This window comes from Anopheles stephensi, chromosome 2 (genome assembly GCF_013141755.1).
Source record: "Anopheles stephensi strain Indian chromosome 2, UCI_ANSTEP_V1.0, whole genome shotgun sequence".
NCBI classification, from domain to species: Eukaryota; Metazoa; Arthropoda; class Insecta; order Diptera; family Culicidae; genus Anopheles; species Anopheles stephensi.
Window position 1 is genome coordinate 81,688,157 of NC_050202.1, and position 12,350 is coordinate 81,700,506.

The 12,350-nt window shown below is 52.7% G+C and overlaps 1 protein-coding gene across 2 annotated transcripts; it reads left to right on the top strand.

Moving 5' to 3' along the window:
* The first annotated feature begins 489 nt into the window (after positions 1-489).
* Positions 490-7,348, top strand: LOC118505599. Of its 2 annotated transcripts, none has more exons than XM_036041626.1 (9): positions 490-1,328; positions 1,490-1,859; positions 1,946-2,099; positions 2,317-2,377; positions 3,604-3,736; positions 3,815-4,461; positions 4,633-4,929; positions 5,009-5,199; positions 5,263-7,348. In XM_036041626.1, the coding sequence occupies exons 1-9, from the start codon at positions 1,304-1,306 to the stop codon at positions 7,087-7,089; spliced, it is 3,705 nt and encodes a 1,234-aa protein (XP_035897519.1). In that variant the 5' UTR covers positions 490-1,303; the 3' UTR covers positions 7,090-7,348. The 2 variants fall into 2 exon arrangements, with proteins under 2 accessions (XP_035897519.1, XP_035897518.1); XM_036041625.1 differs by having other exon boundaries at positions 491-1,328; positions 1,943-2,099.
* The last annotated feature ends 5,002 nt before the right edge of the window (positions 7,349-12,350 follow it).

Consider the following 12,350-nt stretch of genomic DNA (forward strand, 5'->3'; position numbering starts at 1 on the left):
TAAAAACACGCTTTCGTTCGCAGCACGCAAGCGGAAGAAGCGACAAACGAAACCGGCATTTAGCAGCATGAATGAAACGGAGAGAGCCAGCGCACAGCGGTAGAGCAAGTGAAACGGGGCCAAAAGTGCGCAAAGAACCCGAAAGCCTTGAAAACATACTCGAAATATAACCAAAACCCACAACAGCACACTGCGATCGGTACGGCGGCGGTGCGACAAGGAAGGCATGCGAGCGTTCTCGAACTGAACCGTTCGACGCGGGCGAGTGAGCGAGAAAGCTGCATGTAAACATTACAAGCCCGTGTAAAAACGCATTGCGCGGTGAACTACTGGCGATGCGCGAGTGATGATGAACGAACCCGGCATGGACGAAATGTGTGGTGTCTCTTTTCGAATCTTTTTTCTTTTTTGCCTTTCCCGCATGCGGGATGCGAGACGACGATGACGACAGCGACGGCGAGGACGAGAGTTTAGTTTAGATTAGATAATTCGATCAGATGCTCGCCGTCTCGCGTTGGACGACGTGCCGCGGGTGTGTGCTGCCTCTTTTGAGGCTAGTGAGGTAGTCGAGAGAAGACAGACGGCCGAGAACGACACGTTTTGCGAGGTTGCCTGCCGGTAGCCTGGAGTGAACTGGAGGTTCTACTAGCTGTGTGGAAAGTGAGTGAGAGTGCATGTGATCGGTACCATTGCGCTAAAAATCATTGTGATACAAAACGATTTGTAGCATCTTTATGCTCAAAAAACTGTGAGGAAAATCCCTTCCGTGCGTTCATTGATTCACGGTGAAAATAAAAATACACCCAGTGAGAGTGAGAGAGTGTGTATGTGAGAGAGAGATGGACGCTGACAGCAAGAGCAAATAAACAAACGCTAGGAGATTTGAACCGGGTTGCTTCGATCCGAACGGCAAAAGTGCAGTAGCAGTTTCCTCGGGGCATCGATCAATAGCAATTCCGGAGCATCGTTCGCTTCCTTCCGCTCGCATTCCGATAGCGGACGTCTGGTTGTTTGTTTGTGTGGGTGTAGAAGTGTGTGGGTGTGAGTGTGTGTGTGCGCAGTATGCAAATTGCAGCAACGCATCTTGCCATACCGAGGCAAGATCTCGAATAATGATCTTTCTCCGTCTCTTGATGCAACGGACTTAAACGGTAGCAGCAGGAGAATGCAGCTAAACGACCGTGTGTTGTAACACGTCTTCCTTCGACGATCGTTCGATCCCTGCGCCGATTAGTGATCCTCATTTGTGGAGCAATTTACGTGGGAAGTTGAGTACCACTGATATTAGTGTAACGACAGGCAAATGGATCCACTACCACTGTGTTCAGGTGAGTGAGAAGTAGTGTTTGGCGGACCCGACTCGCGCTCGTCTGGCCATTTCTTCTTCATCTTAGATCCTCCACGATGATTGCATGATTATCCTCGAGTCCGATTTTTCAATTGATTCTACCCCGCGTGTCTGTCATCTCTTCGCACCACCGCTAAACAGATAATCCCAACTACTTTAACGAAGATGCCGCGTCCGGTCCGGCGGACGAGGTGGTGGAGCAAAAGAAGCACCGATTCTACCATCTAAAGCGCCTGGTGACCTACTCGAAGCTGAAACGCACCGCCACGATCGCGGATGGTGGGCGGACGGGCGGAGAGTACGCAGAATCGCCTTCCCCGATCCGCGGCACCACCTCCGGTACGATCTTCCGCTACCGGAGCAACAGTGCGTCATGCACGGGAAACGGCGTTCCATTGGATGGATCACCGAACCTCCTGGAGGACGGTGCACCGCGTCCCATCGTGATGCGTCCAGCAGCAGCAGCAGCAGCATCCCCACCGGAGCTGCTGTCACTACTGCCGCCATTTGCGTAAGTGTCCGCTGTGTGGCGTCGGTTGTGTTCCACTTTGCGCTAATCGAAAGCACTTTGTAAACATTCCCAAACACACGCAGCAGTGGACGTTCGGGGACGCTGCCGGAGCGGCGCCGACATTCCTTCGGGACGTCGACTCATCGCCTACAGCTACAGCCGCCAGCGCAACAGCATCAGCAGTTGGAGCACAATGGCGGCCGCGAACTGATGATGAAAAATGAAACCTCCATCGATGAGGTAAGTGTGTGCTATGGTTTTTCCCTGTTCTTTTCTAGTTCCCTTTTTTTCCGAGTGCTTCCGTCCTGTGCTGCAGGCGAGCCGGATGGTTTACATCAGCAGCACGGTTAAAAGTCCTTCTATGCATTGTTTCCGCGCTTCCATCATCGACTTTCGCAATCCAACTAAATGCTGCTTTTTGGATGTTCGGGCTGTCTACCCGGCACGTTTCTTGCAGGTACCCGACGTTCCGGCCCCGAAAGCACCCTGTCAGCCGGCTGGGAACACATCCGATTCCGGTAAGTGCGATGCTCCCGCTGGAGAACAGGAAACCAAACAAAAAATCCCTGTCAAGAAACGCTTACCATAACGGCGATTGCGGCCCGGTGTGTGTTGGCTTTTCAAAATCACCCAGCAAGAAAGACACATCCGGAGCAGGGGGGGAGAGAGAGAGAGCGAGATAGACAGCGAAAGCAGAACCTTTCGCGTTCCGTTTATGGTAGAGTACGCGCGTACTTCCTCGCGTTCTTACGCTTATGGAGAGGTTTTTTGATGTCTATTTCCGCGTGCATACACTTGTGGCCATATTAAAAACTGTGCACACAAATCATCCAGCGAGCGAGAGAGAGAGAGAGAGAGAGAGAGAGAGAGAGAGAAAGTGAGCACGATAGAGCACTATCATTCTACCATCGTTTGCCACTCCAGGAAACGTTCTATGCCTCATGTTCTAATGTTGCGGCCTTCTGCCCATCCTAATTACCCTCCCCCCACACCCCCCCATTCTCCACCCTGTTGCAATTCCTGCCGAACTCATCTACTCTCACTCTTGGGACCATCATCATTTGATTCCCTTTCGCGGTAGACCAGGGCCTTTCCTTCCGTGCCCAATCGAAGTGGTTGATGGCGAGAACAACACTCACCACACCGCGTCATGCATTCAAATTTGCCCCCACAGCGGTGGACGCGAGCCCGCCAGAGCACGAACGCGACGCGCGGATGGCCATTTTTTCCCTTCCTTCTTTCTTGCTTTCTTTATTTTGATCACGTTCCGCTGCTCCCTGGCGGCCCAGCGAGCGAGCGGAACGGACGGACGCGCTCGTGTTGCCATCGCCGTGCACCCCCCGTGGTATCGCGTGGTTTATGCGTATTGTACACACAAACGACCGGAAAACAAACACATTAAACTAAACCTCGCCTGCCGCTGCCGATCCGATGCTCCACGTCCTCCGGCAAGAAGGCTGACGGCGATGATGGTGACGAAGAAGACGATCGTGCTTTTTACAGCGCGATCAGCTTCATCCGCTCGATCGCGAGCTCGTGCCGGAGCTGCATTATTTGGTCGGCAGAACGCGCTGCAGTGACAGTGGCCCGCTGCTCAAGGGAAGCTTCCGAGTAGCGTTTTATTTGCGGTGTCGTGTGGCCCACTCGACGGGCAGTAAACTTGTGTAAAACTGTATCAAAACATTCGGTGTTGGTAATAGTCTCCGATCTTCTGGTCGTTCGACACTTTTGCTTTGGCATTCAGGAACGCTGCTGGCGGCTGCAATGGACGTGCTGTTCGTGACGGCGCGCCACAGCGAGCATGGTATGCTGTGGGTGAACCATCTGAAGGTGTGCTTCGACAAGATTACCAAGCAGCGCGGCAGGCTACCGTTCAAGTGAGTACATCATGGTAGCTTCAAGATTTGAAGGGCCGCAGTTTTGATCTTCGCTTTTTGTGCTCTCATATCGCCCAGATTCCTTCACATCAAGCTAGACGAGGATGTGGTACAGCAACCGCCACACGTGATACAACAGTGCGAATCCACCAAGCTGCAGATCGTAGTCGTGTGTCCGGCGCTAATGGGACTCGCGCCGTCTCTGCTGCACTCCAAGCTCAGCACACTGCTCACACCGAACCGAGTGCTTGGCATGCTGCTGGACGTGTCCGAGAGTGCGGTGCACGAGTTCGCCAAGACCGCCCTGCCCGGCTACAGTCGCTGGCGAACCTGCCCGGTGCGCGAAAAGGATACGGCGTTCGTGAGCGAACTGCTCGGCATTGCTACCGACATTCTCGGGAAGGCGCTACGGCAGCAGACAGTTCTGCAGCGCACGCCATCTGGCACGGAACCGAAAACGCCCACCACACCAACCGGGCCCGCTGCCGGTGTCGGTAACCTCGCCGGTGCCGCAGGCCACGCAGGTAGCAGCCACCGTTCCCACGAGTCTTTTGTGCTGTTCCCGCGCAAGGTGAAGGTGGGCCAGAGCAAGATCCTGCTGATCCTGCACGAACCGCTCACCAAGGAGGACTGGATAAAGATCAAGGTGGAAAAGGCGGACCAAACGATCGAGATCACGAACATCAAGCGGCGCAATCCCTACACCATACAGTTCAGCGTGCCAGGTACTAGCGCGCCGGGTCGTGTTCGGCTTATCCGTTTCTCACCTTCGAGGAAACGAACTGTGAAATACGAAGCGGAAGTGCTGCCATATGGATGAATTGAATTCATCAATGGGAAAGTAACGTGGTTTTCTTTGCTTCTTTTCTCTATGCATTTCTATGTGCACGCTGCAGAGGTTTGTATGGAGATATCGATGATGATTAAGATACGGCTGGAGAAGAATAATGTCGATCTGGGCAGTCGGCCGCTCAAGTGCGAGAGCCAGATGCGCGAGCTCGAACAGATCCTGTCGTCGAAGGATGCACCGATGGAGCTAATCTGTCAGTCGGTCGGCCTGTCGACGAACGACCGGGACAAGCTGGATCTGCTGCTGCTGAAGGCTTTCCTGCGGAACGTCCCACCGAACTACAACCTGCTGAACTACGGTAGCGGAGGCGGTGAGGCTGGGATGGGCTGCCATCGTGACATCTGTAGGTATTTCCCGTTCCCGCAGTGCGAAACGCGAGCACTTTCTCACGATCGATTTTGTTTTGGGGGTTTTTCCCACAGATCCGGAAGAGTATCCGACGCTGTTGCACTTTGCCGCCAGATGGGGCCTGGAGCGACTCTGCATGCAGCTAATCGAATCGCCCGGCGGGGAGATTGCGTGTGAGATGCGCAACATTAACGGTAGGACACCGTCGGACATCGCTGAGGTGGCTGGCCACTACAAAATCTCGAGCGCATTGAAGAATTTTTCGGTACGTTTCATGTTCGGTGTGTTGTGTGTATTTTCCGTGTTAACACGATTGCTTCATTTGCAGCAAATGAACGAACTGACCACGATGTATCACTACTTCAAAGGCGTAAACGGAGCCGGCTCAGATCAGGTGATGATACAACCGAAGCAGTTCGGTGCTGGTGCCACCTCAACCGTTCCGACAATACGCACACAAAACAAAACGGACGCGGAGAAGATTTTGTCCCACGTCCACGCGCTCAAGCAAGCGGAAGGTTATATCGACATGAACTGTGCGAACGGTTCCGATCAGGTGGACGGGGCGAGTGTAGCAAACATCCACTACTTGAACGATCGACCGTTGACCGAATTGACACCGCCGGGGCCGGACGAGAAGGATGTTTGCGGCGAAAATGAGCACAATTTCGATGTGGCCCGAGACACGGACAGACGCTGCAACGGCTCGCTGCGGTCAATGGAATCGTCGTCCGAACGGTCCAAGTACGACATCTTCAGCAACGAGTGTTCGGATCTGTTGGAAAACTGTGAGGCCGGGTCAACCGCATCGGCGGAATGTGCCGGCAGTGGCGACTACATGCTGCAGCCCTCGAACGCACCCTTCACACCGTCCGACCGCACACCGACGCCACCGCCACCACCGCCACTCCCAACCACAGCGGAACCGATGGGCGATTACATGATACAGCCGTCCAACATCCCGGTGCACCCGTACTGCAACGTGCCGGAAGTGGTCGATCGAACCGAACGTCCCGAATCGGCATCGCACGTGCGGCTAAGCTTCCGCAAGGAGGAACCAACCGAGGATACGTACGGCACGACGACGGCTGGCCTACCGCGGCGCCGCAACACGTCCAGCTCCGAGGGACGCACGGTCGACGACGAGCTGCTGGAGATCATTTCCGACTTCAAGAACAACGTATTCTCGATACAGGAGGTGGAGCAGCTGGTAACGCTGTGGAAGAACCGCAACGACGTACAGAAAAGCTTCCGCGAGAAGCAGGACCAGCTGCAGCGGATGCGTGAACACTACGAGCAGATACAGAAGGAGCTGAAGGACAAGCTGAAGCGTCCGACGCCGTTCGAGCGGATGCGGAGCTTCTTCTCGCGCACGAAACCACCCACCGTGGGCACCAAATCGGGATCCAAACATCGGGGAGCAAACGGAGCGGGGGCAGGAAGTGGGTCGGGTTCGAACGAGCCTACCAGCGCTGATGTGTGTGATGAGATTAAGTTCTCGATGGCAGGGGGCGCGGCCAACGGGGGGTACGCGGTGGTACGACCGCAAAGCCTTTCGCTCAGCATGAACAGTATGGGAAGCGATAATTCAGAGCAGAGCAGCGGTCGGATGTCAGCCGGCACGGTACACACGCCGACGGAGAGTGCCGGCAGCGAACGGCGTCTTTCGCACAGCAAATCTTGGCCGAAAGGAACGCCCGAGAACGAGAACTACATGGTACCGCCGTCACCGCGGCCCATCAGCGAAGAGTTGCATCTGGTGCGGGGGGTGCGGTTGGGAAGCGGAACGCTCGTCGGAGCCCTTAACCGCTGCAGCAACGGTAGCTGCTCGAGTACCGCCAGCAGCCACAGTAACCACAGCAGCCATAGCAGCCATAGTAGCAGCAGTGCGGGCTCGTGGGCCGGTGGAACGAAGCACGAATCGCACTACGTAATGTATCCGTCGAATGTGCCGGTGTTCGGGAGCGCGGAGTACATGAACGTACCGGCAGCATCCGGGGCGCACACCAAAGATGATGAGCGTGGCGTTACGGCGACGCCGGCACGACCGAAGCTGGGTCGTACACCGAGCGACACCGGTACGCCCCATCTCGTCACCTTCCAGTCCATAATGGAGTGTAACGAAAGCGCCGACAGTGTGGAAAGCGTCACCTAGCGGCAGATCGGAAGCCGACCAAGCGTGCTAATAGGCGTGCGGTTGTAGGCGGCCTTCCGACGCCAATCCCCCGGGAAGAAGGGGGAGGTTTGGCTTGGTGGTGCCGCGGTGGCCTCATTGTTTCCGTCTCCAAAAAATCCAAAGGTTAATTGAAACGATAGCATAGTCGCTGTATATCGTCGCGCGTATATCGTCTTTAGAAGTAAAGGCTAAAGAAAGCGTATCAATAAAGAAAGCTGTGTCCCGGCATGTACCGAAATGACGTCTAGATCCTTACACACGCTTCCGTACGTATTAACCGTACGTATGGCTTCAGTTTAACGACGTTTAAAGACACGGTAAGGCTGCACTGTGGGCTCGTGGAAGGACGTGTCCGAGGTACAACTTTGGGCAAACCGAACCGAACTCAATCTCTACCGATATCAGATGTCAAAACTCGAAACAAATTAATTCATGACAGCTTTCTGGGAAGTGGAGAATTTTTCGGATGCGGCAAAATTTAAATTTAAGCCTCCAACATTCATCGTGTTGGGTTGGAGAATCCAAAATAATGGTGGGCCTACCAACAAACACTAACACAGACCGATTTACGGAAGCTATGGAGAGGCAATCACACCTTTGAAGTAGTTCAAAACGTCACCTATCTGGGGTTAAACGTCAGCACCGATAACAATCTAGACTAAGGAATCTTTTTCACTCAATGTCGCGGCGGATGAAGCTGGGACCTTTATAGTCCCAGTACTCACATACGCTTCTGAGACATGGACTCTGTTCTAAATTGACGAAACCCTCCCATTTTACACTCACTGGACGATTCGTCCCGGAAATTCTTTTAAGTCCACCCAAAACCCCACCGATAACTGTGTGCTCATCTTCTACTTCTTTTTCCTTGGTACTACAACCTCGAGAGGGCTCGGCCTGCCATTTCTGGCTTTCTGTTACTTGATTTTACCCGTAGCAAAGTAGTCAGCCCTGCGTACGGGAAGGCGGTCTGGATGGGATTTGAACTCCGGTCCTGCCGTGTGAAGATCGGCGCCGTTATCGCCTCGGCTAGCGGACCGCCCCACTGTATTTATTTACTAATTTAAATGCATCAGAATCAGCCTAAAATTCGAATATCTTTACACTATTTGACGCTAAGAAGAGACCCACTGTTTTGGCCTGTTATTGGCCCACCGTGCCGCCGGTGTCACATGTGTGTCACACGTTGCGTGTGGGTGAACCACAGCACCACGGCATCCAGGCGCAGAGGGAGGTATCGTGAAAGCTTAGCTAATATCCGTTTGATGGAAGATTGTCATGCCGAAGTCGAAGCGTGCGTCCCGGGTACTGCCGGAAGCACCATCTGTGACTGGGTGCGTACGCGCATGGTGCTTGGGCGTGAAAGAAAGGGTGGGGGGCTGGAGCTGGCAAGGAAATCAATTACTTCTACGGCGTTCTCTCGGCAGCCGTGTATAATAGCTCAAACCTAGCGCAACTCGTGGAGGGGTTCTGGGAGGGATTCCCGGTACGGCAGCCGGGGCGCTTGATGTCTCCATTCAAGTTTGCCGTATTTAGATTACATTTTGTAGTGGAAGATATATTTAAATACACGCTTTGTGGGGGGGTGGAGGGTGACCGTGGGACAGGAGGAATGCACAATCGGAGGCAGGCAGGCCGGAGTGTTGTACTTAGCATTCCGCGGAGGCTAAGGTGATCCCTTCTCCTGCCTTCTAATGACTTCGATTGTTGCACCGTGCGGACGATGGGTCATCGTGCATTGGTGGTAGCTAGAAAGTACATCTTTGGTTTGCGTAATTGATTTAATTATCCGGCGAGCGGGGGTGTGTGGCCTGAGGGACACAGGCAGCCGACCAGTTAAAGCCGTTTACAGCAACTTTGGTGAACTCCTGTTTGTCCCTCGATCGATTCAATTACTCCCGAAGAATGTTAATGATGTTTTTTTTGTTGCTGGTGGTTGCCACCCGTATTCTTCAACGCATCTGTGTTTGAAGGGTTTCGGGAAATTAAAAAAAAAATCCCGAGATGTTGGTACTTCGTTTGGTTCGTAGAAAATCTTCAAACGTGTCGTTTGATTGACGTTTTTTAGCATGACAAAATGATTTTTCGTACGGCTATTTTTGGTCCGGGGAACGGGGAAGAAGAATGTCACTGTGATTTCTAATCTTTGAAAGTTATTCCATTTTTTTTGTTGTTGTCTCCTCCTCTGGTTCCTCTTGGGGCAGAGCTGTTTCAAGAGGAAATTCCATTGCAAATTCCAATTTCGCCTCGATTGGTCCGCCTCCATCCAGATGGGTTCACCTTTTTTCGCGTGCTTTGCGCGATTGTAATACTGCGGAGGATGAACCGAAAATAGAAGAATGTTTGTTTTGTTTTGTTTGGTTTTTCGGCATAAAAATGACTTTGATGTGAGTTTTTGGCTCCAAGTCTGTTTTAACTCACGTCGGAGCTGGAACTATGAAAATTAACCATCGCAACATGTTCGCCTTTGTCCCAAACATTTGATAACAACCTTCCAGTTACCGCTTCGTCGGCAAATCTCAGTCAGGACACGGTGACTAACAAAAAAAAAATCATCATTCAATTCAATTCGGAACCGAACCGAAACACACCCGTGAAGGCAATCGGTGCCTGCAGGCAAAAGTTCAAACACAGTGTCTGTTGTAATCGATTCTTAAGATCTCTCCGTTTTGTGAAGAAAGCAAACGAAATAATGATGGTGGTGTGTTTGGGGCGAAAAACTTCCCCAATCTACTGAGCGCGCAGGAGGGAAGTTTTTTTTGCTTTTGCTGGTGGTAGTTGTTTTGCCAAAACTCTGGTCTCCATTTCGAATCGCTTCCAACTCCCGGCTCAAACTCCCGATGACCTTGTTAGCAAGAGTGGTGTGACGACGGGCGGGTTGAATGGTATCGCAAACTTGTTAGTTTTGATTTGCACTGGTAGGGTGGGGGGCGAACTTTGGGCAAAGTTTAAATGGAGATGGGATGAAAATTACTATTTGTTTTAGACAGCAGCCGATGAGGATCGTGTTTGAGGATCGATGAGGAAAAAAGAATGACGGGGAAAGCTTCGAAATCAATTAGCGAGCGAGCCGGAGAGTTCTACAACACACATACACACATGTTAATCAGCATGACAACTGGTCCGGTCCACTACCAAGATCTGACCATTAATCTTATCGCTAACGAAACACCTGTCCCGGCCGGATGGTTGGCGTCGAAGTCGTCGATGACGGTACATTCCATGCGATTCTACCTTGTCTGGGCGGTTTTTCCCGGAAAACCCAAAACTGTTCCACTAACGGATCTCGAATGTCTGACCTGTCGGTAATAGCCGCACAATGAACTTGAAGCAAACCCGCCCCCCACCCCCTGAATTGACGGGACACGTTGCCATAAACTTTCGCACAGTACCGCACACCAATAAATTGTGCTTCTCGAACGCGATGCTCCAGTGAACCATTTCTTTCACGGCCGAAAGAAGGTTTTTCTTTTCTTCTTTTCTTCCCCCAATTTCCCAGTGGACCTAAGATGGACCACCGGGCAACATACGGAGGACAACCGCACCGTTAGCCGTTAGCGAAGAGAAAATGGTGAGCTTTGGTTTGGCCGGTCCAAACATAAGACAGAAGGCCAAGACAGGACGCAAGTCAATTAGTAGGCGGAAGCTCGCTCGCCAAATGCAAACAAAGGCGGAAAATTGGCCTCAGAGACTTCAGAGAAAAAGTTTTCCTTCACCGCCCGCCATCCGTATGTCACACAGGCGGCCGCAGTGAGCAACATTCAGAACTGGAGCACGGCGTGTCCGGGTCGGGGTGGGGGTGCTTCATGTTTACATGTTTATGTTTATGTAACACACGCGGGGTGTAAAAACGGGGTGAATGCAAGGCACTCGCTGGCGCTGAAGAACAGTGTCGTATTTTCCTCCATGTTCCGTTTACCTTTGGTTTTAGGTTACGGTGCACCCGGAGCGTGTATGGGACCGCGCGGGGTTTGGATGTCGCAATGCATCGCGAAAGCGCTGAAGAGGTAGAAAAAAGCGGGGTGGCCACTCTCCACCCCCCCCCCCCCCCACCCCACCCTTCCCGTTCAACAGGTTCCGGTAGCTACTAGAAACCCTCATTTCGCCGAGTGTTGGCGGTAACATGTGTTCTCGTTTAAAGCAGCCAACCAGTACCGACTCAGGCAGGATGGATCCCTATTCCTGGGCGTCGTCGTCGCCGATAGGCTTTTGTCCAAAATTGCCACCACGGAACGGTTGGCATTGGCATTAATTAGCATCGAAAATGGGATGTGATGTGTCTGCACAGTTCAAGAACACATCTGCCCGAGGCCCGAGCCTTGGTTAATTTGCATTTTTGGGCAGAACGCTCTCCCGACATCTGGTGAGGGTGAAAGATAATTGCGTTCTGTTCGGTGACGCACTCATACACACACACACGCTGCGCTATGCTCCGATGTGTCGAGGGGCGGTTGTGATGGAACGTCCCTGGGATCCATATGGTACGGGTCGGCGCGGGGTCATGGCATACCGCAACCAAGCGCACCTTATGCTGTTTAATGCTGCCAGAACGCAGTACTTTGGGGGGAATGTTGAAGCCGGGGAAAGGGTGGCTTAATTCATGCGGCGGCGTGCCATTTGCTCGGATGCCGATGCCGTGGCGCGTTACGCATTGTTGACTCTCGCTTGCATGCCTCTACGTACTGTTCCCACCAAACCCGAAGCAGAGGGGAGTGGGAAGCTATAACGCGCGCACTGAACCAACTTCAACTCTTCGGTAGTCAGTGTGTGTGCCGAAATGGAAGCGTAGCTGGCGTTGGTTGCAAAGGAGACACAATTAAAAAGGCTTACCTGTACACTGGAGGGTTAATCGAACCGGAGCACGAGGAATGTGGCGGGGAGGGGTGTGGAAAAACGTTTGGAAATGAAGTTGGAAAATAATGGAAACCGACCCACAGCCAGCAGGCAGCCCGAACGAAAGCCACCACCATCGTTCCGGTACGCGGTTCCCCGGCTCAGTCGGTGCGTTGGTGTTGAATCTACCGGATGCTCCAGAAGTCACACTCTTTGCGACGCGTTGTGCTGTTCTGCACATTCCGGTTTCGTCTGCTGGGATACTACTCGAACCTCACACACACACACACACTCGATTGTGTCAACCGGAAGTGACTAACGTCCCCTAGCGAGCCCTGAAATAGCTCGTTCTGTCCAGTTTGCACTACTCGCGTCTGTTTGTTTGTTTGTTAGTATGTGAGTGTGTG

Coding starts and splice junctions, on each gene's coding strand:
- LOC118505599 (XM_036041625.1), top strand. CDS start 1,304: ATGGATCCACTACCACTGTGTTCAG. Junction 1,860..1,942: donor TCACTACTGCCGCCATTTGC/GTAAGTGTCCGC, acceptor AAACACACGCAG/CAGTGGACGTTCGGGGACGC. Junction 3,737..3,814: donor CGCGGCAGGCTACCGTTCAA/GTGAGTACATCA, acceptor CATATCGCCCAG/ATTCCTTCACATCAAGCTAG.